This window comes from Impatiens glandulifera, chromosome 3 (assembly GCF_907164915.1).
Source record: "Impatiens glandulifera chromosome 3, dImpGla2.1, whole genome shotgun sequence".
NCBI classification, from domain to species: domain Eukaryota; kingdom Viridiplantae; phylum Streptophyta; class Magnoliopsida; order Ericales; family Balsaminaceae; genus Impatiens; species Impatiens glandulifera.
Window position 1 is genome coordinate 5,110,561 of NC_061864.1, and position 27,507 is coordinate 5,138,067.

General features: G+C 29.8%; 4 protein-coding genes across 4 annotated transcripts; 2 read left to right on the top strand and 2 right to left on the bottom strand.

The window, feature by feature from the left end:
* Positions 1-908: 908 nt before the first annotated feature.
* On the bottom strand, positions 909-1,675 carry LOC124931904 (ethylene-responsive transcription factor ERF011-like). Its single transcript, XM_047472483.1, has one exon. The coding sequence runs from the start codon at positions 1,552-1,554 to the stop codon at positions 1,048-1,050; it is 507 nt and encodes a 168-aa protein (XP_047328439.1). The 5' UTR covers positions 1,555-1,675; the 3' UTR covers positions 909-1,047.
* Positions 1,676-4,166: 2,491 nt separating this feature from the next.
* On the bottom strand, positions 4,167-5,694 carry LOC124931621 (glutamic acid-rich protein). The gene has a single exon (XM_047472131.1). It carries the CDS (start codon positions 5,643-5,645, stop codon positions 4,437-4,439), a length of 1,209 nt encoding a protein of 402 aa, XP_047328087.1. The 5' UTR covers positions 5,646-5,694; the 3' UTR covers positions 4,167-4,436.
* A 2,141-nt stretch (positions 5,695-7,835) lies between these two features.
* Positions 7,836-9,418, top strand: LOC124931566 (UDP-glucose flavonoid 3-O-glucosyltransferase 7-like). Its single transcript, XM_047472058.1, has 2 exons — positions 7,836-8,914; positions 8,988-9,418. Exons 1-2 carry the CDS (start codon positions 7,868-7,870, stop codon positions 9,390-9,392), a joined length of 1,452 nt encoding a protein of 483 aa, XP_047328014.1. The 5' UTR covers positions 7,836-7,867; the 3' UTR covers positions 9,393-9,418.
* Positions 9,419-12,867: 3,449 nt separating this feature from the next.
* On the top strand, positions 12,868-15,856 carry LOC124928983 (homeobox-leucine zipper protein ROC2-like). The gene is made up of 9 exons (XM_047469236.1): positions 12,868-13,250; positions 13,351-13,429; positions 13,541-13,720; positions 13,835-14,233; positions 14,319-14,420; positions 14,525-14,897; positions 15,001-15,269; positions 15,354-15,449; positions 15,539-15,856. The coding sequence occupies exons 1-9, from the start codon at positions 12,868-12,870 to the stop codon at positions 15,854-15,856; spliced, it is 2,199 nt and encodes a 732-aa protein (XP_047325192.1).
* Positions 15,857-27,507: the final 11,651 nt, after the last annotated feature.

The following is a 27,507-nucleotide window of genomic DNA, read 5'->3' on the forward strand; positions in this document are numbered from 1 at the left end:
GCTTACCACTTAATAACGTGAATCATGTCATAATTCAACAATATAATCGATCTCTAGACAACATATCTCTTGTCTATCGTAAAATACATAGACAATCAATATCGATCAGCAAGAATCATGGTTTCATTGATGAAAAAAATATCGTGTGCCCACACCACATCACCCTCGTAAAAGAATAACGGTGACTTTTCATAGTCCCAGTCCCCCACATGCACCACTTGTTTCTATGTCGCGAAAACAGTCCCCTACACCACACCACATTACAGCGCTTGAGTCTTTGTCTCGAAAAGGATCAAATTGTGGAATTGTATGGTAACCGTCCTCAGCCTCAAAAGCCATTTATTTATTATTGAAATTCAGATGTTCTTTTCATTTGAAAAAAAAAGAAAGAAAAAAGTAAGTAGCCAGGTGTTTCAACCAAGTGGAGAGTTGTCCAACTAATAATAATAATAATAATAAACACATCACACAAGTAGCTTTAATTTGTTAATTTAGATATCAATTTCTCTCTATCTCTTCCTTATCTGCACGACGTTCTTCTTCTTTATTATTATTATATTATTATTATTATTATTTTCATTCCTTCACATCAATGCACAGTACCATGGATTTGGACTCACAAACCACAGAAAAAGAAGAAGCAAAATGACAAAGCCAGGAATAAATAATTAATGCAAGAAACTATTTATTTAGATCATCAACAAGTTGATTCATATGTGTGACTTAGAATAGAAATTGGATTATTTTGGGTTTTTTTTAATATTATTATTAATGAAAAATAAAATAAAATTAATCAATAAATTAAAAATTACATTCAACGAAAACCTCTCAATCACTTAAAAAAATTACGTAAGACAATTTAATCAATCTTCATACCAAATATGAATAAAATTGTGAAACTATTATAATAATAGAAAAAGACTGATAACCTAAAATAATAACTCTTATGTAATGTATACATGAAAATTCAATCAAACAAGATCCCTTTGGATCGTGTGATCTTCAAAACACTTGACCTTTTTACTGTTACATTAATTCTTGATCAAATTATGATTCATCTTCCTCCGAGGATTCCGGATCTGGGTATTCGTTCAAATCGGGTTTTACTCGCCGCCGATTAATCGAATCACAAGAGCTTGAAGGATGACCAGCAGCAGCAGCAACACCAGCTTGGTGGGCGGTTTCCATGGCGTCGACCCGAGCACCCACTTCAGTAGCCCGTTTCCGTATAGAGGCGGCGGACATATCCCGAATCTCGTCATGACCGGCGGTGGCGGCGGCGGCGATGAATTCAGGGAAATTTAAACGGGCGGTAGGGCCACGAAGGTAAAAGACGGCGGTGTCGTAAGCACGAGCGGCGGCTATTGGGGAAGAGTAAGAACCGAGCCAGATACGAGACCTTTTGTTGGGTTCTCGAATCTCGGCTACCCATTTTCCCCACTTTCTCATCCTGATTCCTCTGTATGGCTTGTTCTTGTTGCTGATAGTACTATTATCATGTTGCTGCTGTTGTTTCAACTTCGTCTTCTCCGGTGAACAACAATCGCCTTCCATGATTAAATCCTTTTTTTTCCTCGGATGGACGGATAGAGAGAGAAAAAAAGGATGTCAGATTTCTACTAATCCGAGAAAACGCTAACCCTTAATTCATCACTGAATATTTATATAGGGGACGGACAAATTTAACCCAAATTTAACTTAAAAAAATGGAGATATATATAAGGATTCCCTTAGGTTAATTATGGTTTTATTATATTTATTTATATGTGATTAAAATTATTACAAATAATTATATATGAAAGAAGATAAATCGGTTTGTGAATTGGCATGTAGTGTGTCGTCTGGTTGCGGCGGCCACGTGGATGAAGGTTAAAAGATAAGTCCAAACTTGGCCGACATCATCCATCGCACCATCCCTCCTCCAACAAGAAGGATAGAATCGTCATTTACTACTAATAATAATAATAATAATAGTGTGGCTTTGTTTTTGTATTGTGGGCGCAGCAAGAGAGGTCTAGGGATTTTTTTGTCTTTTTCTATTAACTAATTTCTCTTTACGACAAAACAATTTAATTAGGCTCATTTTTAATTGGATTTTTTATTTTATTATTTTGACATTTTTCATCCTCACAAGTTTTCTTATTTTTATTACAATAAAATTTAGCCATACATCCAACCAACATAATTTTTATTTAAAACATTCCAAATAGGAGCAGTGTAAAATTTAATTTTTTAAGACATTGTTTTAGTTTGAGACTTGAGATAAATATTCAATTATATATATATTTATTGTTACATTGTAAATATTAAATTTTTTATTAATTGTTTTTAGAATTAATTGAGAACTAGCCATAGCCATGACACTCCACACTCACATTTATGTCCCTGTTTAAACTCAAAGAGCTTCAGTGAGGATTACTGTGATGTGTAAGGTTAGTTCTTATTTATAATTCAAAACAAAAATTATAAAAAATCTAAATAGTTTAGTTAGTTAAATAATATAATATTTTCTAAGAGGTTACTAGTAAAAATAGAGTTAAAGAAAATTTGTAAATTTTTTTAAGTAAGAAATGACATGTCATTGAATAAAAATTTAATAGAAAAAAAAATTAACTCATTGTTCTATATTAAAATTCCCTTAGAAAATTTATGTTCTATATTAAAATTCCCTAAGAAAAATTATCTAAGTTTATCATTACTAGTTTATTTAACCAGTTTACATATTTGTAAATTAAATTTAAAAGAACTAATCTAAAAATTGTAACATTAAAGTCAACAACAAAGACTTTTGTAATAATATTATATAATTATTATTTAAAATAAAGTTTTATACTAAATAAATGTGACAATAATTTATAAAAAAAATTAATAATAATTAAATAAAATCAATTAACAAATATAACAATCAACAGTTCAAAACTTGAAAATAAAATAATTAAAACGAGATACATATTTTCAAATATCTATTATTTAAAATAATAAAAATTAATTTACTTAACTCTGAAATTTAATAATCACTTTATAAAAATAAATAAATTATACCAGAACAAAATAATTTTAACTAGTTTTACATTTTATTAAATTAATTTACATATCAAAAAATTTAATTTAGATATTATTTTTGTATATTTGTTTTTCATAAACTTAACTTGCACTTAACCTTTCAATATTCATAATTAGTATTGTGAAAAATATAGTGGATATGACTAAAAATTCTAACACTAATATCCAAGTCTATTTTTGTCCCTTTTTCATTGTTGTTATATCTCTGGCTTACAGTAAAATGTTATTTTTTAAGCCCAAAATTTGGCTTATTTGTCCATACCTAAATTCAATATAATTAAATAGAGGAATTGAAGAATGCAAGCATCTTCCACTCATAACAACCAACAGAGCTCATAATCTCAAATGTTACAATTAGAATAAAAAATATGACAATCATTGATCTAAAGAAAACAGACTAGCCCTCATTCTTAATCTGTCACTAAGATAGTAAGCAAATAGACAAAAAAAAATGAGGAGTGCAGATAAGAATGAAGGCTGAAGACATGTGTTGCATTTAGTTGGTTGGGGCAGGAGGAACAAAGACAATTTGAAACACTTTCAGGATTTAGGTCTGAGTTTGAACACACAAAAAGTGTTTCTCATGAAAATTTGTTGACGTTTTCTAGTTCAAACTCAGAAAGGGTTTTCAAGTGGGGATTATATCGCTAACAATTTACATGGGTGGGTGCAACCAAGATAGCATCACTGAAATATTCAGTCAAAAAATAATCCAAAGCTTACCAGAATTCAGCCTCTGTCTTTGTTGACTCAGCTGTGTCATCTTCAAACACACATCCTTATCTTTAGGTACAACTATGGATGGAAGGCAGAGCATAAACAATTTGAGGGGACCCTTCAATCATATCACAATTCATAATGATGGTTGGTTGGCCGGAGTTTGCTCACCAAATTGCTTCCAACCCATCTAGGGCCTGCCTGCCTAATACTTGAGATGGATATAATTTGCTTTCCGGCAGAGGTTGCTATTGATTCATCTAAAGATGACAAAATGTTCTAAACAACCATATATTTTTGTCCATCTATCATCATTCATCCAGCTGGTCTGGAACAGAACAAGAAAATTTCGTATATTGGGTAATTTGTAAAAACATTGGTGATCCTAACTACGAATTGGGGTCAAAAAGACTCTTTATCCAATACAATATAGCAAGTTCATCAATCAATTGCAACCAGTTTGTTCAGCTGAAGAATCAATAGCATCCTAAGTTGCAACAAGCTACATACTGATAATATTCTCAACAAAAATGCAAGCTTTCAAATCATAGTGTAATGAATTATATAATATACCTCAAGATTTTGCAAATTGCCTCTTTTGAAGATCTCCAATAAGAAATCCATTCTCCTATATCTACAAATCAGCTATAAATCAATCAGTAGTATATATCTCCTTCATCTTCACTGTCCAACAAGAAATCATCATCATCATCATCATCTTCATCATCTTCCTCCATTTCTGATTCTTCTTCATCATCTTCATGATAATATGAATTCATTTCCAGGCTATGAAAATCTGTTCTTCCTGCAACAAGATCATCCACCACTCTGTCCACATCTCTATTATTGGCATAAACACCTTGATTTGAGAATGAATCATTTTCCATCTCATCAATATTCATCCTAGGCCTTAAATCCTTCTCAAGAACTTCCCCATTCTCTACCCTATTCCAAGGAACCCACACATCAGCATGTCTACCCAATGCTCTGTCCATATCGCCCACAACAACTGTCCCGAGATTTGATTCTCTAGCTTTCCTCAACATATCTGAAAAGTCTGAGTCGTCTGAAACCAAGAACATCCAGTCGATTCCTCGGCTCATTGAATGTATCATTTGCCGTTTCAACGCCCAATCAGCTGCCTGAGGTTTGTCCTCCACTGTCTTGACATAGACCCCAGCTCGCCGGAGTTCAGCTTCCAGACCGTACCCAACCTTAGGTGTGACCAAGCTCCTCGCGGCATCGTTGTACTTAATGTTACCATCTACGAATCTTTCTTTGTATCTCTGCCGTTTCTTACCCTTGAGAGATTTCAAACGATTGAGCTTCTTCTGACGTTCTCTCTCGTGGAGCTGTCGGAAGTGCTTTTTGAGATCCAGATTGGTGTTGAATTTTCGACCGCAGACGCCGCAGACGTAGGGATCGGACGGCGTTATCGTTCCTTTTCGTTCGAGGGAGTCGAGATGACGGCGTTCGCGGCGCTCGTCGACGACCCACCTGGGGAGATGGATGAAAGCGTGGCGATTGGCGTAGGCAGATACTTCGATCACCTCTCCAAACATCTTCGCTACCCTCTTCAATGCTATGGCCGCGTCGTACGGTGGTCCACGTGGCGGCTTGTTGTCTAGGTCCCACAATACAACCACTTTATTCTTCTTGGATGTGTAGAGGCCCTCCCTGTTTTTCACCATGTCGATCTCTGGACCCAATCTAGCATGGTCGGCGGCGCTGGCTTTGATGGAGATGGTGGGTTTTTTGACGGAGATCGTATGGGGTTCGATGAAGCGAAGCGATAATGGAAGAAGATGGGTTTTGCAGGGAAGAGCTAGCCCTCCATTGCTGATGGAGGAAGCATTCAGTATCATGTTCAATCGATTACACCTTTCACAGGTTTCTGCTAGAACACGAGAGGAAGAAGATAAGGAAAATTACATTTCTTTCAATTTTTAAATAAAATAAATTATTTTTTTTGATAAAATATCATTTATAGAAAACAAATTAATTAGTTGATTTTGAAAAAAAAAATCTTTTTTTTTTTTTTATATTACTAAATTAATTAATTAAAATAATTTTTATATATATATATATACTATTATATATGAATACATTTTATAAAAATCAATAAAGAAACTAAATTTATTTAAAAAAATTGATAGAAATCTATATAAAAAAATTGAAATCTTATCTTTTTAGAAATTAAAATAGAACTAGTGTTACAACCTTGAATGTTGGCCTCGTACTTGGCTTGATTGCGGAGGGCCAGGACCGAGAGGTCCCTAAAAAGAATGTCGCGTGTGTGCGGCATGGGCACCAGAGTTGCGGAGTGTTAAGTGTCGAAAGTTTTTATCGGGGCGCGAGTTTCAAATACAAGGACCGAGAAATGGATGTTAGAATGCGTGCTTGGCTCCGCATGATGCGGAGTGCCGAGACCGAGCTGAAGTGTGGTCGTGTGCGTGCGACCTGAGTGCAAAAGAGTGACAACAGCCAACGCATTGAGTGTGCGCGCACCGAGTGCGGAAAATACGGAGTCGATCGATGACGGTTAGAGAAGGACCGAGGACGATCAGACGAGGGACTCAGAAATGTCAACATGATGAGTTGTGGACCCGAAAATATCAGAATGATGGGTTGAGGACCGAGAAAGTCGGCATGATGGACCGAAGTGGGGGATAAAGTCAGCAGCAGCTGGGTCCGAGGGAAAACGTGGGTGTAGTGGACGATTACAGCCCACTACTTGCAGTTATACCCACGACCAGAAGCTTGTGGCGCAACTTGACTGGGGAAGACCGTGGGACTGGATAATGGACAGTTTAAAGACCGAGTACTAGTAGTTAAAGACCGAGTACTGGCAGTTGAGACCCAAGATTCAGCACCCACGGCCGAGCAGTTAGACCCCACATTCTGGAGCAATTATTTTCCTAGGCTGATGTTATTTATTTGAATATAAATATAACACTTGAGCTGCACAATGACGTTTGGTTGAGTTTTTGTAGAAAAATACCCACAACTAGTGAGAGTCATTTTGTGTGCAGCCAAGTGAGTTTATAGTCCTTCTTTGTAATTGTTATTTGTGAGCGAAATAAAATTATAAAGTTGGGCGTGACCCGTAATTCTGTGTCTTTTACTTTCTTGTATACTTATTGATTGTGTTGTGAGTTTGCTGTTTATTTCTGTGCGAAAATAAATTTCGGTGTTGAGTTTGGCTGATTGTTTTGGTGCGCAAAACAAGCCGCACAAGGGCGAAAAAGTTAGTAAAAATCCGTTGCGTTTTTTGCCCGTGTGACAACTAGTATGATAACCCTGTTTAAAGTCAAAGTATTTTCAAGATGAAATCGAACTCGTGATATTTTGTGGTATTTTAAATCGACTCTTATCACTCGGCCAAATTTGAATTCTTATTTTACCAACAACAATCCTATGAAATATTATTTGAAGCTGTACTATATATTTTTAAATTTTAAAAAATAAAAGCAAAACATGTTACATAAGCAAAGATGGTGGCCGATGTCTTAGATGAATCTCATATAACTAACTTCCATCATCTTCTACAATTTCATTGTCATTTAATTTTTAGATTAAATTCATAAACTTTGATAATTTGATCGGACGTATAAAAAAAATGCTCATACTAAATGAACCAAACCAGGTCCGTCGTCGCGTTTTGGCTACGTTGTTGTTGTCGTCGTAAATCAAGTCCTAATAATTTGAGAAAGATGTTGAGGTTGAGATCGATGAACCCCAATTTTGTTTTTAATAAAGTAAGGTGAAATTATTCCGAAAATAGATCTGTATCTTGTAATTTCTGTTTGGTTCAGAATATTGGATTCAATTATAATTTTTATTTTTAATGAAATGGTTGAAACCTTTACGTGGCTTTCTGAGTTTGACAGCGCTATGCAAATGCATGCCCGACCGACCTGACCTGACCTGTCACTTAAATAAATATAGTTTGGTGTCATTTTTTTAACAAAAAAGTGCCACAACTTTAGGATCAGTTTGGTTTGATTTGATTTGATCTGATCGATCTCACAAAAGTAGTAGTATAAGTAAAGACTTTTTCATCTTTGAAGAAGACATAATAATAATAATGGCATCATCATCATCAGATTTCCATGTGATGTTCATTCCATACATGGCTCCAGGCCACATGATACCAATGCTCGACATAGCCGGTCTCTTCGCCGAAAACGGAGTCAGAGTCACCATCATCACCACTCCAAACAACGCCGATCGTTACATCAATCACAAGATTTTCCGACCACTCATAACCCTAAAACTCTTCCCTTTCCCCACCCTCCAAGCCGGCCTTCCAAAACACTGCGAAAACATAACCGATGCCCCCACTCCAGCTATGTCGATCCGTTTCCTCCGCGCCGTCGATATGCTCCGCCCAGAAATCGAAACCTTCATACGCCAAACCAAACCCCAATGCATCTTCTCCGACGTCCTCTTCCCTTGGACGTCTCAAATCGCAATCGAACTCGGCATACCCAGGTTGTCATTTTGCGGCAGCGGCTTCTTTAATCTCGCCGTTTCTCTTGCCATCCAACGCTTCAAACCCCACGAAAACGTTGAATCTGATTCAACAAAGTTTGTTGTTCCCACCCTTCCGCATCGGGTTCTGCTCACCAGATCCCAGTTACCCGACATAATGAAATCGAGAACCACATTCTCTCAACTGTTTGATCAGTTGAATGAGGCAGAGAGCAAATGCTATGGGATGGTTGTGAATAGCTTCCAAGAACTTGAATCTGGTTATGGGGATTATTACAGAAAGACAATAGGAATCAAGGCATGGCATGTCGGACCTACTTCACTCTACAAAGGCACTCCTCCGACTTCGTCGGAAAAGTACGAATGTCTTACTTGGCTCGACGGCAAAGAACAAAACTCGGTTCTTTACATCTGTTTTGGGAGCCTGACTCGACTCTGTAAGACTCAAATCGACGAAATCGCAACCGCCCTCGAAGATTCAAAGCATTCCTTCATCTGGGTATTGACAAAGATTCTAAAAACAGGGGAGGAAGAGGAGGAGGAGCAAAACGGAGGAGATGAATGGTGGCTTCCTAATGGATTTGAGAAGAGAATGAATGAGAAACAAAAGGGAATCATTATTAAGGGTTGGGCTCCACAGGTAATGAAATAAATTAATCTAATTATTTTTTTTCAAAAGTATACTATAATAACATTCTATATTTCAAAACAAGATATCAATCCTAAGCCATCCGGCGACGGGAGGTTTCTTAACGCATTGCGGTTGGAACTCGATCTTGGAAGGAGTGGCGGCTGGGGTGCCTTTTGTTACTTGGCCGATAATGGCGGACCAATTCTCTAACGAGCAACTCTTAACTCAGGTTTTGAAGATTGGAATTCCGGTTGGAAATGAAGTGTGGAGAATTTGGGCGACTGAGGAGACTCCGTTGATCGATAGAGAGATGATCAAGAAAGCGATGGTTAAGGTTATGGATGGCGGAGACGGCGAGGAGGCGATGGAGATGAGGAATAAGGTGGCGATGATGAGTGAATTGGCTAAGAAAGCTGTTGAAAAAGATGGATCTTCTATTAAAGAGTTCAATGATTTAATCCAAGACATCAAATCTTATAAACCATAAATGAAAGAAAGTTATCTAGGGATTGAAATGATGTAAAATAAGTATCATATCGTTTTGGTTTTATATCCATAATTGATATGGTAGTAGACTATAATAAATAAATTGAAAGGTAAAGTAGTTGTTGATACTTAATCTTATGCTTTATGTTTTCTTAGTTAGAGAATATGTCCAACAAAAAAAAATAAAAAAAAATTGAGTTTTGAGCAAATAGATGCACTAAATATTTAGGTATCGAATCTTCTGCTCCCGATTTAAGTGTTTCACTCTTGAGGATAAATGAAATTGCAGGAGCATTATTTTAATAATAAATCAAAGTTGGGTTGAAGGGAGAGAGAGTATCCGAAACCTGAATTTCTATCCGGGTTTACCCCAAACGCCGTTAACGGAATGTCTAGTTAACGTATGGTGTGAAGCTCTCTTCTCCCAGGCTCCATTTCAAAAGGAATGCAAATATAAGTTTAGAGCGAAGCTCATTTCGCTCTATGCGCCATATAATAACAGTGTATATAGATATGAGATACAGAGAGAAGTGTACATCGTCAGTAGCCATGTAAAACGGAATGAAGAGATCTGTCTATCTGGGCGAACCATACTTAGCCTTAAGTATTTTCTTACCATGACGCTCATGTAAACTGTCTTTTCATGGAAGTGTTGGAGGTTTTACATGAGCGTCAGGGTAAGAAAATATTTAACTCAGTATGTTTCGCCCTAATAGGCGGATCTCTTCATTCCGTTTTACATGGCTCCTGAGCGAAGGAAGTTTCACCCGATTCTATAAGATTATATAAAGTAATTAAAGCGAAGTATGATTCGATCCAGTCTATAAATTAGTATAATTTTTTAATTTTTTTCTAATTTAAAAATAAATATTTTTGGTGAATTTTTGTATTTACATACATGAGTAAATGTTTTTCGTGAAAGGTAAACTTAAATGTTTTTTTCCATGTGTTAGGGGTTTTACATGAGCATTAGGGTAAGAAAATACTTAAGGCTAAGTATGGTTCGCCCTGATAGGCAGATCTCTTCATTCCGTTTTACATGGCTACTGGCAAAGTACACTTCTCTCCGTATCTCATATCTATATACACTGTTATTACATGGCGCATAGAGCGAAATGAGCTTCGCTCTAAACTTATATATGCATTCCTTTTGAAATGGAGTCTGGGGGAAGGGAGTTTCACTCCATACGTTAACTAGACATTCCGTTAATGGCGTTTGGGGTAAACCCAGATAGAAATCCGGGTTCCGAATACTCTCTCCCTCTCTTTAACCCAAATTTGATTTATTATTAAAATAATGCTCCTGCAATTTCATTGGTCCGCAACATGGGACAACTGAAATCGGGAGCAGAAGATCCGGTTTGAAATATTTATTGGTGGTTAATCAAATTGAAATTATAATTCTAGCAATGAAATTGTAACGATGATTTTAGAAAATAATAAGATAATGAATATAAAAATTTGAAGGTATTGTTTCTTTACTAATTATTTGAAATTATGTTAATCTTATTTGATTTTAGATATTAAAACATTGATTATATGTGGTTATTTGAAAAGAAAAGGAAAAGTAGTAAGGTACCGATGTATATAAAAAAAATATTATGATATTTTAGTTAATAATTTAATTATACAATTGATTAATTTATGAATTATTTGAGATTAATTCAAACTAATTAGCTATCTTGAATAAAAATAAAGGAAAAAATTAGATAAAGAAAACAATATAAAGAAGTGACAGATGTGTATTATATATGACTAAATAAAAAACATCCAAATGGTTTTATTAATTTCGGTGTGATCATTAATGGTTTTTTTTAATAATCTTAATTAACACATTTAATGTAGGCCATAGAAAATAATTTATTTAAAAATAAATATAAAATAATATAATATTTTTAGTTAATGATTTAATTTAAATTGTGAATTATTTGAAAGTTAACTAGCTAGCTATCTTGATTAAAAAAAAAGTGAAGGAAAAAAATATAAAAAAAAAAGTGACAGATGTGTATTGTATATGACTAATAAACAAAAATATAAAATTAGTTTTTATTAATTTTGGTATGATCAATAATGAGAAGGTTTAATAATCCTAATTAATACATTTAAGCTATAATTCATTTAAATATTGAGTCATAATCCTACAAAAAAAAATTTTTTTTATCAGTATGTTACTCATGTGTAAAAATATAATTTAAAATTACTAGAAAATTATATTAGTTTTAATGAAGTTGGAAATTATAAGTAAAATTGAATATATGGTTTTGAAACTTTAACCAAATCCTTACAGAAATTACAGAAATTTACATATAAGTCAACTAAAGCTTAAAAAAAATATTTTATAAAATTGTATCCCCATCTTAACCAAATTATACACATTTTTATTCCAAATATTAATGTTAAGATGTTCATTTTTTGTATTGCACGATATAATGTTGTATATTATAGGGAATTAAAATTTAGATGGTATAAAGTGGGTAAAATAATATTTTTGTTAATTTAATTATAGGTACAAGATATTATTCTGAAAAAGAAAAAAAATACTCTGGTATCTATCTACAAAGTTAAAAATTCCAAAAATATGTAATTTTAATACCTTAATTTGGTATTTTCTATTACTTTACACCTCAATTTTTAAAAACAATTAATTATATTAGTGCAACGGCTATATTTTATGGATGAAAAGAAAAGGAATAAATATTATCATAGCTTTGTTTATAAAAGATAAAATAGAAAATAAAAATAATTTATTAGATAGCTAATTATTCACTGAATCTACATTATTACACCATCAAAGAAAAGGAATAAATATTATTACATCTTTGTTTATAAAAGATAAAATAGAAAATAAAAATACATTAATTATTAGACAGCTAATTATTCACTGAATCTACATTATTACACCATCAAATGTTACATAAATCTCTTTAAATTGGTAATCCCTTTTCAAGTATAAAATGTATACCAAATATTAATTTATTCACCACTTCAACAGCAACTTTTTACAGGTAAACAATTGTTTCACCATTTCAGAGTCCCTCTCTCTATATGTAGTATATATATATTTTTTTATAATTTATGATATTTATAGTTTGAATTAATTATCTATATGTTTTGATAAATTGGATGGTTCATGACCTATATGTAATAAAACTGTTCTGTTTTTTTTTTTATTGTAGAAAAATAGTTTATTCTTTGTTATTGTAAATATGATTCATACATATACATATTGTCAAAATAGAACTCCATTTTATTATTTTACTAACATTGAATGGACATTTATATACAGGCAAATAATTGTCGAGTTGAACATTGTCCCTTCCGACTGAATTAATATGTCACAAAGTAATAGTTATTCTTCCGGTGATACTTGTAACGAGGTTAATTTCTTCTTTTTGTAGTTATAATTTTAAAATTTAATTGTTTGTGCTTATTATTAAGAGTAAAAAAAAGGAGTTGACACATTTTTTTTAAAATTAATGTTGCAGAAAAACATCAACGTTCTCCAAGACGAAGAATTGCCCATGAATATGCTCTACCAACAAAGCCCTCACATAAGCATTTTCCAAGAGCATGACATGCAAGTGAACCGAAATCAACAACAAAACCCGCAAATGAGTACTTTTCGCCAACAAAACACGAACATGTTGTACGAGGAAAACTCGGTGAGGAACATTGAGCATAATCCAAGTGCGATTAGACAAACTCCCGTCAGGGAGGGCGGCAATAGGAGGCCCGAAAGAGAAAATGATGTAGTAGAGGCGGTTGAAACACTCGGTGTAGATCAGATCAACGACACTAGGAAGAGAAAACGTAAAATATTCAATCGGCACACCCCACAACAAATTCAAGTAATGGAGAGGTATAGTTTCTTTAAAAATTCTTTTTTCATTTTGTTTTTAAATTAATTCAATTGAATTAATCAAATTGATATATATATTTTTGATTGTACAACTTTCAAGATTTTTCATAAAATGTCCTAATCCTGATGAGGTCCAAAGGAGGCTCTTGGGGCAAGAAATAGGAATGGAGCCTTTGCAAGTAAAATTTTGGTTCCAAAATAAACGTACTCAATCAAAGGTAGATCACTTTTATGATTATTTTTTTTTTACTTTTCTAAATTAACATATTCATAATTTTGATTAAATGTAGATGATTAATGAGCGTAACGAGGTCTTGAAATTGTCTAAGAGTAATGAAAGACTTAAGGCGGAAAACAAAATATACAAAGAAGCCCTCAAAAATGCTATATGTCCTTTATGTGGCGTACCCAAATCATCTGAGAACCGAAGCGAGATTTTGTTGGCCGGTCACAATTTGCCCGCCCACAATGTGAGCATAATAAATTTATTTAAGAAGAATTGTTTTAATTTATTTGATTTGATTTCAATTATTTAGTAATTTTATATATATGATGGTTCTTAATTTCATTTCAATTGTTTGTAGATTGAGAAGAGTGCTAACATTATCTCAAGGTTGAAGGCGTCTCGAAACATCATGCCAAGACAATCGCTTAAAATGGGATTGAGAAACGGAGTCTTGAATCCAACAACCTCGGCCAATGAACATCGGTATCCGTGGGGCAATCAACCGGACAAGGATATGATTATGTATCTAGCACATCTAGCAATGGATGAGCTTGATAAATTGGCCCAAATTGAACATCCTATGTGGTTTCCAAATGTTGTTAATAGCACCGGCTCTAAGTTGAACGAGACCGAGTACAATAGGGTTTTCGCAAGCAGATTAGGGCCTCACATTCCAACTCTCAAATGCGAGTCGTCTCGCCATACCAACAACATTTTCATCGATCCCTTGGACCTTATTAATATTTTCTTGGATATGGTATACATTTAAATATATTTGTGTATATATTTAGTAATGTTGTATTAATTTAAATTTGACTCTTCTTTTGGTTACATAATTATAGAACCAATGGAAGAAATTCTTTCATGCCATTGTTGCTAAAGCTATGACTTTGGAAGTCTGGTCAACTGGAACCGAAGAAAATCGTGACGGGGCCTTGCAAGCGGTAAACTATTTATCATTTGAAAATTGTTATTTTTTCATATTTACAAAAGTGATTTTTATTTGTACATTTTTTTATTGTTAATTGAGATTTTTGTGATGATTTAGATAAACGTAGAATTGCATGCACCTTCTCCATTAGTTCCAACCCGAGGAAGTATGTTAGCAAGGCATTGCAAGCAACTCGGAGAAAAAAGGTGGGGAATTGTGGATTTTTCTATCGATATTGTTCGACCAAGCGATGAAATTAAATATAGAAAAAGGCCTTCCGGGTGCATAATTGATGATTTGGGCAACGGAGTGACAAGAGTTACATGGATAGAGCATGTTGAAGTGGACCACAGTGGCGTTCATGCACTCTATAAGCCTCTCGTCAATCTCGGCTTAGCTTTCGGTGCCAAACGTTGGTTAGGGATACTCGGGAAGCAAACTGACCGTCTCCAATATTTTCTGTCCACTTTGGTACCTTCTAACGACATGGGTATAATTATTAAACATATCGCGATTATTATTATAATTTATTAAATTAGATATTGTTATAACAAATTAAAGCGTTACTCTTCTTTATTTTTTTGGATCATAAGTGGTGACTAGTGTAGAAAGTAAACGATGCATTACTCGATTGGCGGAGAGGATGGTAGAAAGCTATAGCGTGGCAGTGAGTTCGGCCGTCGATCATCCGTGGAGTTTAGTTGATCCTACGGCCGGACCAAAAGAAACAAGAATTCTCATATCGAGGAACACTAAGAATCCAGGGCGTCCATTAGGTACCATGCTTAGTGCTACAAATTCCTTTTGGCTTCCTGCCCAATCGAGAAATATATTTGACTATCTTAAAGAGACAAGGGCTAATGTAAGTAAAATATTTCAATTTTTTATAACAATTTTATTGTTAAAGATATTGAACTTTTTCTTATGATTTGTGTTTTTGTCGAAGTGGGATCTTCTTTCAAATGGTGTAAATCTTGAAGAAATCTCGAAAATTGTAATTGGGCAAGACAAGGGTAGTTGTATCTCAATTTTACAAATGAATGTGAGTATCGAAAACTTAGTTATATTATTTTTCTTTAAAAATTGAATTATATCTATAAGTGAAAATTATTAATTACCAATATAAAGCAGGAGGAAATGATAATCCTTCAAGAGACAAATTGGGATCCTTTGGGAGCTTACCTGATTTTTGCCCCAATTGACATTCAATCCATGGACATGTTGATGAACGGAGGAGATTCCGAAAATGTGGCAATGCTTTCCTCCGGTTTTGTGGTGGTACCCGATGGTTCGACGAGCAATGGAAGTGGTGGCTCTCTCGTTACCGTGTCCTTTCAGCTTTTGGTCGATGTTTGTCCGACTGCTATTTTAAACGAGGAATATACTCAAATGGTTACTAACTTGCTTAACCGAACCATTAATAATATGGAGGCCTGGTTTAAGAACTAGCTAAGGAGTCTTAGTTACAATTTTGTTAAATGTTTTTATTTATTTTTAATATTTTGAAAGATTTGTTATTTTTATTACATATGAAGTAGATGAAGACTAAATGTTGTTGGATGATTGGGACGTGACAAAGTTTAAGTTTTAATTATTTATATATTTGGAAGTTCAATGTCTATACCATTTTCTCAAGAATATATATAGTTTTTATATAATTAATTAATTTTAAACATCGATTTCCATACGAGAAATCTTTAATTGAAGTTTTTATATTATATAAGTAAAAACAATTATAAGGGAATTATTCCATTATCATTTTACCAAATTTTATTTATTTCTATGTTGCATAATATATATAAATGGTAATAAAATAAAATAAAAATTATAGACTATTTTTATTATCAGTGTTTTCAAGCAAAAGTCATGCAACTATTCAACAAAATTGTAAGAAAAAACGTTAAAAAAGTTTTATTTTAGCTAAATTTTTACCGTTTTAAATTTACGATAATAAGATTTTGCGATTTACAAGGTCAATAATTTTGATTTTACGATTTTATACGATTTTTATATTAAAAAAATATATATATATTTAAAAATTAAAAATAAATTATTATTTGTTCAAATAAATAAATTAATATAATTAATTTTGTAAATATAAATTTTATATAGTGTCATTTATTTATTATTATTATTTTATTAATTAATATATAAATAATAATAATATATGACTAATATTTTTAAATTAAAATCTTACTATTTCAATTAAAACTCTCGATCTTATGATATTATAATCACTTTCTATTTGGATCATTCTTGCGTTGATACTTAGTCTCATTCATTCGAACATGTAGAAAAAAAAGGTGATCATAAGATAGTGGGCCATTAACTATTTTATGTAAATATTAAAAGCTTTAGAAAAAGAAAAAAAAAGTGTTATTAGATATTGGGCCATTAACTATTTTATGTAAATATTCAAAGCTTTAGAAAAAGAAAAAAAAAAGTGTTATTAGATATTGGGCCCTTAATAATAATATATAACTCATCTTTTTTAAATTAAAATTTTACCATTTTAATTAAAACTCTCGATTTTATGAGTTACAATAATTTTTTTTATTCCAATCGTTCCTGCAGTTCGGATATTCAGTCTCTATCAAAGTTTTAGACAAAGGTTCTCTTGAGATATTGGGCCCTTAACGATATTACGGAAATATTCAAAGCTTTAGAAAAAAAATGTTATTATGATACTATGCCTTTAACGATTTTACGTAAACTCCGGTTTCCTTGATAACATTGCTGTGTAGGTCTAAACTCTATTGTACTAACCCACATTCCCTTATCTACACAGGCCCATATAAAAACTCAGAATGGACTTTTGTTAAATTATTTAATCAATCCTTTTTCTTTTCTTTATTATATATGGATTTAGTACACATATCTTAAACCATATTTAAGGAATTTTAAAAAATAAATAAAGAGAAAGGCAAGAAGAATTGATTCATAGAGAATTTTATGTCCCATTATTGAATGCTTGTCTAACTGTTAAAAAAAAGTTTATACAAATACAATCCCAAAAAGTGAACTCAAAAAACACTTAAAACTAATACAAAATCCAATAATTTAATGTACATTGGGAGAACATGTCTATATATGAAATTTCTAACCCTAAGTCATTTTTTTTAATATAGGGAGCTTTTTAAAATTCTTTTATTTATGGGTGTAGAAAAGTTTACATGAAACATTGATTAACTCCAAAAACATCTAACAAACTAATATTTCATAAATTGCCAATAACAAATACTTAGTTTAATTTGTGAATGTTTTCAATAGCTAGATTGATCCAATTAAGCAATATAACACATAGAGTATATCTAGAGTTTCAGGAATATATCTAAATAAATTGTTCAACTCGAAATGTGATAGTGTTGAGTTCTATGTATTTTTTTTAACATTGGTTTAAAAAGTGTTAGAGATCTAATATATTAATATTAAATTTAAAAAAAAAAAAATAGAATGATTTAGTTTAGTCGGTTTGTTGTCTTTTGTAAATAAAATATTTAGGGATGAATTTAGTATATTGAATCATCTTTTTTACTCATTTAATAAAATAGATACATAAACCAAGTAAGATGTTTTTTTTTTTTTTAAAAATGCAATTATTTTATTAAGATGAATAGTAAAGGAAGAAATTTGGGAGAGAGAATGACGTGTCACAACATCACTAGTTGTAAAAAATGATAAAAGGGTGAGGAGAGAAGAAAAAAAAATATTATTTTTTCAACAAATTAGGTTGCATATTTATTCTATCTCAAATTTTCTCCCTAATCATTTCTCTTTTATTATTAATCCACATTTATTTGAAATCACAAATCAATAAAAAAAAATATTTAAAACAGAATTGTCATAAATTACAAAAATCAACCAAATGAAACGTCAACCAAATAAATAGAAATCTAATCCAAAATAACAATCAATCATGCAAGCTGTTTTTCGGGCAGGAATAACAAGTCGTGCATATGAATTTAACATTATTTAATCATATTTAAAAAAATAATAATTTTGAAATCAATCTATTTATATATTGTTATATAGCACCTGGATCTAACAAATATTATTTAACCCTATGCAAAAGAAATGTCTTCCAAATTAATTAAGCATCATATGATCAACCTACCTTTCTTAATATGAAGATCAATTTTAGTTACATTCACTTTTATGACCCATTTGCCTAGCTAATATTATAATATATATATATATATATATATATATATAAGTTACAATATTAAACTTGTTAAATATATATATATTGAAAGCAAGCTAGCCCTAAATAGAATGAGACTCAGAAAGAGTGATCATATTATATAATATTTATTTATTTGTTTGCTTTCATGTCTTTTCACATTGATATATATTTCTTATCCACTTCTGACACCTTAATAAAAACACATATAAGTATGCTTCCTCCCATTATTTATTTTAGTAGCATTTTATTAGACCTTATTTGGCCTCTCATGGACTGTCATCATAATTTGGTACAACCCGAAATAAACTTTTAAATAAATTTATTTATTTATTTATATTTTAGATATTTATAAGGTATAATTAATTAGTTATGAATTATGTGGGTCACTTGTTGGAAATTAATTAATGAAATGTGATTATTTTATTCCAATGGGTGGATTGCCTAATATTGTAGACTATATTTACAAGTATCTAGTCAAACCGGTCGGTGTTAGGTTAGCTGTGTTAAATTTGGAATAATTTATTAAAATTATATTTGTACAATATAAAACAAAATGTTTGTGTGATGAGTATTTTTATTAGACATATTACTCAAATTAAATGATGAGTATTTTTTTTTTAATAATTGGGTTTGTAAATAAAGAGAGATTATAAGTGGAGAGAGCAAAAATGTTATGATTATTTATAAAGTTTTGTTTAATTACCCAACTAAGAAAATAATATGTGGAAAGTTGAAAATAGGTAATGGGAACCAATTCTAAAGTTGTTGGGGGGAGCCCTTATGCTATCAAAGTTAATTATGAATATTTGCACATGATATGTCTCCACTCCCACCTTTCTTTTCACAAGATCAGGAAGGAAGAACAATGGACAATGAATTAGACAAATCTACAGCCAAGTATTTTTTTTTTTTAAAAAGTAATTTTGTGCTAAAAGATCGAACAAAGTATGTATATATATATATATGAAACGCGCGTAAAAAAAAACAGTAAAAGAAAAGTATTAAAAAATTCTTATTTGAGAAACAAATTTATGGTTTGAATGGTGTAAATGTTTTATGAATGTTGGTTTTATGCTTTGATTTAAACAATATCAAGTGTTTTGATGGTTGTAATTTATAAGTTTTTTTCCTATCATATTTTAGTTTGTTAATGTGTGATTTTGTACTGAAATATGTATCGATTTTTTTTTTGTCAAGGATACTTTTTTATTTCTTAACATATAATTAACCGATTATTTTATATACAAAATTAAAATAATTTACTTTTAAAAAGAATATTTTAAATTAAATTTGTAATAGTGAAAATGTGATGATTATGTAATTAGATTCCACACTTAATTTAATAAATAACCATGAAAAATAATTATTATCTAAATGATGTTTTAGTTTTATTTAGATGATAATAGGGCCATTTTCATGATGAGTACATAGAAAAAGAAAGAAAAATCATGCAGTATGACAACATAATCTTATATATATAAATTGTTAGCTAGGCGATTATATTACTTAATATGATAATGACTTGATTAAAGAAAAACCCATTAGATGTATATTGAGATTATAATTATTAATTAGTCTTCATTCATTATGTCACTAATCAAGTAATCAAAATATATAATGGCTTCTCTTTTGCAACCCATTATTATTTTTCTATATTTTGACTTTCTTTTAAGTACTTTGGGGGTTTGTAATTCTGTTTATTGTAATATTTTATTAAGTTAAGATATATAACACATTTTAAAGAATTTTAGAGTATAAGTCATGGGTGTAGGGTTTATAAAAAAATACATCTTTTTCTTTCTAATTTTTACTTAAAATAGTTTCATCTCTGACTCCCTAGAAACCCATTAATTGAAAATGTAAATGAAGGGTAAAGGTGAAGGAATTGGGATGAGAGAAAGAAAGATAATATATAGATATTAGGTTAAAAAGAGAAAAAGAAGGGAATTTTGAAAAGAGAAAGCATGTGGGTGTGGGTAAGGAAGGATGTTGATGAATGTGTAAGTGGGGTAATTATATATATATATATAGTAGCTAGTGATCAGAGAATATATAATCGGATCCATGAAGTTAGCTAGCTAGGGTTTGTGATCTTAACATGTGTGATCGAGACTGCCTGCCTGCTGCCTGCCTTTAAAGCTGTAAACCTCCCTCGTGGATCGTGGCCAACTAGATTAAAGTTGTTGTTGAGTCTTCAAGAAAAATACATCAAAAAGCAGGAAAACTGCATGTGCATGCATGCTTTGTTCCAAGTAAATCCACCATGCCAAATTAATAATACTGTAATTAGTTAAATCAAGGGCCAAATCTTCTGTTAATTTGTCACCGTTTATTCAACCAAATTACACTTTTACCAAGATGGTACTTTAGAAAGTTTTAGAATGTTCAAGATAATAATAAGGTAGTTTAAATGACATGATAAGAGTGAAAACGTATTAAGAATCAGGTATGTGGATGTAAGATGTTTTTACTGTGAATAATTTTGCTAGTCAGTTTTCTACATTAAAAAAATGTTTGAGATAATAAAAATGTAATAACGTGATTTTTTCTTTAAGAAGAAGAAACTTTTAAGAAACATTAAATATAATTAAACAAAATAAAGAGAATTGAAATCCCATAACTTAAATAATTAATATCAAGATAAGGGCATGCATCCATTCAAATCCATGTTAACCTAAGTTATTTTTTGTAGAACTTGAACCTCAATGAACACATTTCTCTTGATATTTTCAATATTTTTATATTAAATTATGACAACTCATTACACAAACTTATTTTATACTAGTTTTATTTTTAAAATAATTAGCTAGCTTTTTTAATATTATGAAAAAATGTAAACCTCTTTGTGCATGTAGATTTTAATTTCTTTTAAAATAGTAAAGTGTGTTTAAGAACTCCTCGTGTCACTAGATCAACCTTACAAAAAAAAAAGGAAATTATATATCTGTAGTATAACTGGCTCTCACTTTAAAAAAAAAGAAGTAAAAATAAATAAATAAAAATCATCTCCTCCATTAATTAATTCACCCATCCACTATATATATATATAACTTTTTGTTGAAAGGGAACCGTCACTAACTTTGATGTTACAAATATATAATAAGCGTTTATTTAATTAATTGTTATATATTTCCATGCACAGTTTGATTGATAATAACTCCATGGCTGCAAGAAATTAATTAAGCAAGGTCCCCTTAATTTGTCGTAGCTCGATATATATATATATATATAATCCTTAATTAATTATTTGTGGTATAATGCAAGCTAAAGCAATATTATTATTTCTCTCAAAGCCCCCACCGTCACCAAATTCAAACATTCTCTATCTTTGATTCATCTTCAAGGAATATCATATATATAATGGAAGAAATAAAGAATTTAAATTTACAGCTACTAGAGAAGACGCTTCCCACTTTACCACAATTATATTTTCTATTTGTTTCGATCCGAAAATATTCTGATAGGGCGATTTTTCTAAGTTAGTCGGGATAAACGGATGATATTTATATCATATGTCCCAATCTTACTTTATTGTGCCACAAATACAATTAAATATATAATATAAAATTTATATTTATATTTATTTATTATTTATATTATAAAAAAATTAATATTAAAATATTAATTTATATAATTTTAAAAAATATATTTTTTTTAGAGAATATACAGATTTTTAAAAATCGAACAAATCAAAAAAAAGTTCAACATAAAATGAAATATGTATAAGATGGAGATGATAAACGCATTCACCGCATAACTGTATCCATAACAACTTCTTCTCATCTACTCCATTATCAAATCCTACCGTTAGCTTCGACGCTAACCTTTTACCAGAAAGAACGAAGCACCCAATCTATCAATATTATTATTAATATTTATTTCCATCATTTACTTTTCCTTTTCATTAGATACATATATGGTCCCACTCTCCTTCCTCTTTTCTATCCATCTCCTTTTTTTTTCTTATTAAAATTATTTTATATATTTAATTTGTAATTTATTTGGTTGAAATTGTCTCATTTCCAAAGTATGTAACATTTATTAAAGGAAAAAAGCTCACTTAGACGTATGTACTTGTACAACTAGCTCACTTAGACGTATGTACTAATAAAAGATCATTTAAACATATGTACTATCAAAAATTGGCTCATTTAGCCTCTTTTAATAATCATGGTTAACTTTTATTTTTAAATTTATATATTTACTAATTAAATATTAATATATTTTCTCTCTCTTTCTTTTTCATTAATTAAACTAAGTAATTTATTTTATTTTTAAATTTTTTATTATTTTAATATTAATTTCTCTTTTATATTTCATATTCATTTTTTTATTAGTTTTCATTTCTCATATTTCTTAAATTCTCATTTTTTTTAAAAAAATTTAACAACTATTTTATGAATTTTATGTTTCACTGTAATATTTTTTAAAGATTTTTTTTATTTAATTTAATATAATAAAAATGAAAAAGGGTTTTTTCTTATTTAGTTTAATATAAATAAAAATAAAATTAATAATTTTTTATTTAATTTTTATTCACGACTTATATTAGTAGTAAAAGAATTGTTTTGTCTAATATTTGATTATTACTCTTTTAGTGTTTGATGAATGAGTTTTTATTATTATTCAATTCTTAAATTCTTAATTAATTAATTTTTTTATTGAAAGAATTTTGATTGTTATATTCAATTATTAGGATCAAACAATTTTAAAATAATTAATAATTAATGTGAATATAAAAAGATATATATAAAAAAAGAAATATATAGTTAAAATAATTAAGGATGAATGCTCGTATATATAAAATAAAATTAAAATAATCAATCATAAATAATCATATAAAAATAATAAAAAATTATAAAAAAGATAAAAATAGAGAATTCATTTATTAGTAATAAATGAAATAATAAATGAAAAGGAAAGAGAGAGAAAATATATTAATATTTAATTAATAAATATATAAATTTAAAAATAAAAGTTAACCATGGTTATTAAAAGAGGCTAAATGAGCCAATTTTTGATAGTACGTACGTTTAAATGACTTTTTATTAGTATATACGTTTAAGTGAGCTAGTTGTACAAGTACATACGTCTAAGTGAGCTTTTTTCCTTTATTAAACCTATAATACAATAATACAGATCATTTAAGATAGAGTAAAGTATTTTGAGATTATATACGTAATATAAACTAGCAGCGATTTCTTTTTTACGCTGGACTTTCTATATTCTAATTAAGGTTAATCTAGAATTTACAGTTCCTTTATTTTTTTTTTAAATGTATCAGTCCTTTTATTAAAAAAAAATAAATCCTAAAGTAATTTTACCATTCTTTTTTGTTTTCTAAATTTAGAATTTATTAACCGGAGAAAGATAGCACAACATATTATCATTTCACGATTTCATCTTTTAAAAAAATATCTTGGTTAATTAATTTTATATAACTATTATTAAATTCAATCAAATACCAATGCCAAACCTGTGTCTAACGCTTTGATAACATTTATTTGTTAACTACTCTAAATGTATATAAGATATTTCGTGAATTATAAGTTCGATCGATGACATATGCGTACATTATAATTAAACAAGCAAATTACACGCATAAATATTGTCGATGAATTGTTGCGTGTTATTGGAGATGACTCAAGGAAAAATTAATTCCACCAAGAAATAAATATATGCAGCTATCAATGCATGGCTATGTTTTTACGATTCCATCAATTTATTTTGCTGTTATTCGACCTATAATAGTGCTACTCCTACTACACTTATTCTCTTTTTAATTTATTGCCACTCTAGTTAATGGTCCCATGTGTAAGTGTATATGTAAATGCAACCACTTCATAATAATAAAGGGATGAAAATTAAACATCATTCTTCTTGGACAATAATAACTCTCAGTTTATAGCAGTTGACTTTGTGAAAATAAACAATATAATTCATCTCCACAATAAAGGACTATATATGAACTTCCAAAAGTATTCCTTTGTTATATTTAACCTTATAGTATTGAGGGTAAACTTTAGATAAATGTGTTCTATTTAATTCCTTTGAAAATTTTGTACAGAATTGTCACGAAAGTTCAGTGTCAATATCGGATTTTTCTTAGGTATATGGTCATATCCTGTCACTTGATCGATCGCTAAAAAAGATTAGGATGAATAAATTTTGGTATTTTGAATTGTCTCTAGTCGTCTTTATAAGTGATAATATTTTATTAAGATTACTTCTAGTTTGTTCAATAAGATGCATAAGTTAACTGGTTACATTTCTAAAAAGATTAGCTAGAGCCTAGAGTTTGATGATATATAGAATTTAATAATGTTAGAATAGGTGTAATGAGACTCCTTGTTTCTTTTCTAAAAATATATATTAAAATCAATGCATTAGTTGTTAAGAATCTAAATTTTAATAGTTTTTAAAATTTTATTATATATATATATATATAAAGATTTTTTTTAAATTTATATTTTATTATATATATATAATAAACTATGTCCCATAAAAATCTAAAGTGACACCATATACAATAGAAATCAACAATATATATAATTTTGATCACAAGTTTAACAAGATTAAATTACAAAAGAAATAATAAATTATCAATAACTCAAAAAGCAAATTACATTGCCGAATCAATATAAAAACTAAAAAAGTGAAATTAAATAGAATCAAGACAAAATTTCTTAAGTTACTAATACTATCATTAATTATTTTAAAGTTATATATAGTTTTGCAAACTTTTTGTGAGATAAACACGTATTTTCTAAAAGAGTTGGTTTATTGCTTATTTCTGTTGATAAATATCATTTTACTCAATTGTTGCTTACAGCTTGTCTTGGACGGGGTTAGGTAGGATCATATTTTCTTTTTTTCCATTCTTTAATTCTTTTTCTTGCATTGTTCTGTCCATACTCTTTTGTATGATTTTAGTTGACACTTTCTCAACTTCTCATTTATAAAATAACTATTCACATTAACAGAAATAGTAAAAATAACTATTCTCATTGATATATATGTATTATTTTTACTATATTTTTTTCTTTTTCAAACAAACAAATAGTAAAAATAATACATATATATCAAACAAACATACCATAAATTCTCAAATAATCACCATTGACTTATAAGGTGCAACAAACAAATATGCAATACATTACATTATATGAGTGTAGGAAAATAAATGACAACCTATTTGTGGTACTCTTAACCATTCATTTTACAAATTAAACAACATCAACCAAATAATGCTAAATGCAAATTTTCTCTATTTTCTATCATAGCTAATTACAAAATGCTCTAACTTTTTAGGTTTCTTATTCAACTTTGATTTCAAAATTATTTTTAAAATAATATTTGTTTTTAGTTTTTTTTAATATAAAAAGTTATGATGTTCCACAATCATGACATTCACTTCAATTTAAAGTGTTATAAATGAGAATTGAACTCATAACATTTAATTTATATGTATTACTTTGTCACTTGAGCTACTAGTGAGTTCAATTTATCATATAATATATATATATATATATATATATATATATATATATATTAATTATTTCCACTCATTACTTTTCTTAAAATGTAATTGTTATTGTGATAAAAAAAATGAAAACAAAATATCATTTTGAAAAGGACTAATGAATTAAGTCATCCACCACATCACCGCCCTTAACAAATTAAGTCATTTTTCATAGAGCCTTGAAAGGCAAATCAATATGTTACCCAAAAAATCTTAACAAAATATTAAGGACGATAAAAACCCTACCCCTATAAACCAATATTTGCATTCAACTTTTATCTTCTCTACACATAGTTTAGTTTGATTCAGCGAATGCATTAAAGCTTATTTTAATTACTAAAAATATTATCTTAATTAGATCATAATTTTCAGTTTTATTAAATATTGTTTAAATGTCACCAAATCAATTCTCATTTAAAAAAATAGTTTAAGTTGGAGTGGTATTATATTAATTTTTTAAATTAAAAAAATATATATATGATTCTAAACTATAGTATAAAAACAGCTTCTAAAATTGATTATTATTGATTATATATATATACGCGTTATATCATGTTTGAAATGTATGTTTTTATTTAATGAATAAAATATATAAAGTCACAAACTATCATGTGTATGCATATATCTTCATAATTAATTAAGTTAGAAGATTCTTTCTTTCTTGGCAATTCATTATTCAAAGTAAGATGATCAATTAATTTTGGGCAAAAGTGATGCACATTCTTGTCTTTCACATATGGTAACAAAGTTTCTACATACAGACAGTCACTCTTTTTCATAGATCATGCTCTTTTAAAAAAATAATTTATTTATTAAATAAAAAATTGGTCATATTTTGAACATGAAAAAAACTTAAAGTCAATCCATATATACGACATCAAATTCCAATTAAATAGTTTAGTCAAAATCCATGTCCCATTTGATGAGAAAACATTTTTGGCATTAATAATAATTTTTTTTATCACTTGTTCAAGATGTGAAGTGCATAAAATGCATGAGGTTCCAACCCTTCACATGATATAATCATAAAGAAAGATAAAATTCGTCCGTATTAATAAATCATGAAGGTATTGAGATACTATAAAAAAAATTTAGAGAAAGAAAATACAAAAAAAAGAAAAGAAAAAAAGATAAAGATAATAGTAAATAAATGAGCTAGATTAGATCCATATGGGACCTATGCATGGTATGATTGGATGTTGGGGCACCCCCTTTTTGCATATTAAGCCCCTTCACATTTGATTAAGGTCAGCCCTGGTCGGTCATTTCACTTTGTACTCTTAATGCCTTATAAAGGTTCTAATTATCCTAATTATAAATATACACTTTCCACTTTGAAGATGCTGTTAACATTGATCACTTGCTTTATATATATTTCTTTTTCATTTTATTTTT

What these genes read in the sequence shown, in the direction of transcription:
- LOC124931904 (XM_047472483.1), bottom strand. Translation starts at nt 1,554, where the DNA reads ATGGAAGGCGATTGTTGTTCACCGGAGAAGACGAAGTTGAAACAACAG.
- LOC124931621 (XM_047472131.1), bottom strand. Translation starts at nt 5,645, where the DNA reads ATGATACTGAATGCTTCCTCCATCAGCAATGGAGGGCTAGCTCTTCCC.
- LOC124931566 (XM_047472058.1), top strand. Translation starts at nt 7,868, where the DNA reads ATGGCATCATCATCATCAGATTTCCATGTGATGTTCATTCCATACATG. An exon ending in TTAAGGGTTGGGCTCCACAG is followed by an intron (nt 8,915 to 8,987) that starts GTAATGAAATAA and finishes TTTCAAAACAAG; the next exon opens with ATATCAATCCTAAGCCATCC.
- LOC124928983 (XM_047469236.1), top strand. Translation starts at nt 12,868, where the DNA reads ATGTTGCAGAAAAACATCAACGTTCTCCAAGACGAAGAATTGCCCATG. An exon ending in TAGGAATGGAGCCTTTGCAA is followed by an intron (nt 13,430 to 13,540) that starts GTAAAATTTTGG and finishes GATTAAATGTAG; the next exon opens with ATGATTAATGAGCGTAACGA. An exon ending in ACAATTTGCCCGCCCACAAT is followed by an intron (nt 13,721 to 13,834) that starts GTGAGCATAATA and finishes AATTGTTTGTAG; the next exon opens with ATTGAGAAGAGTGCTAACAT.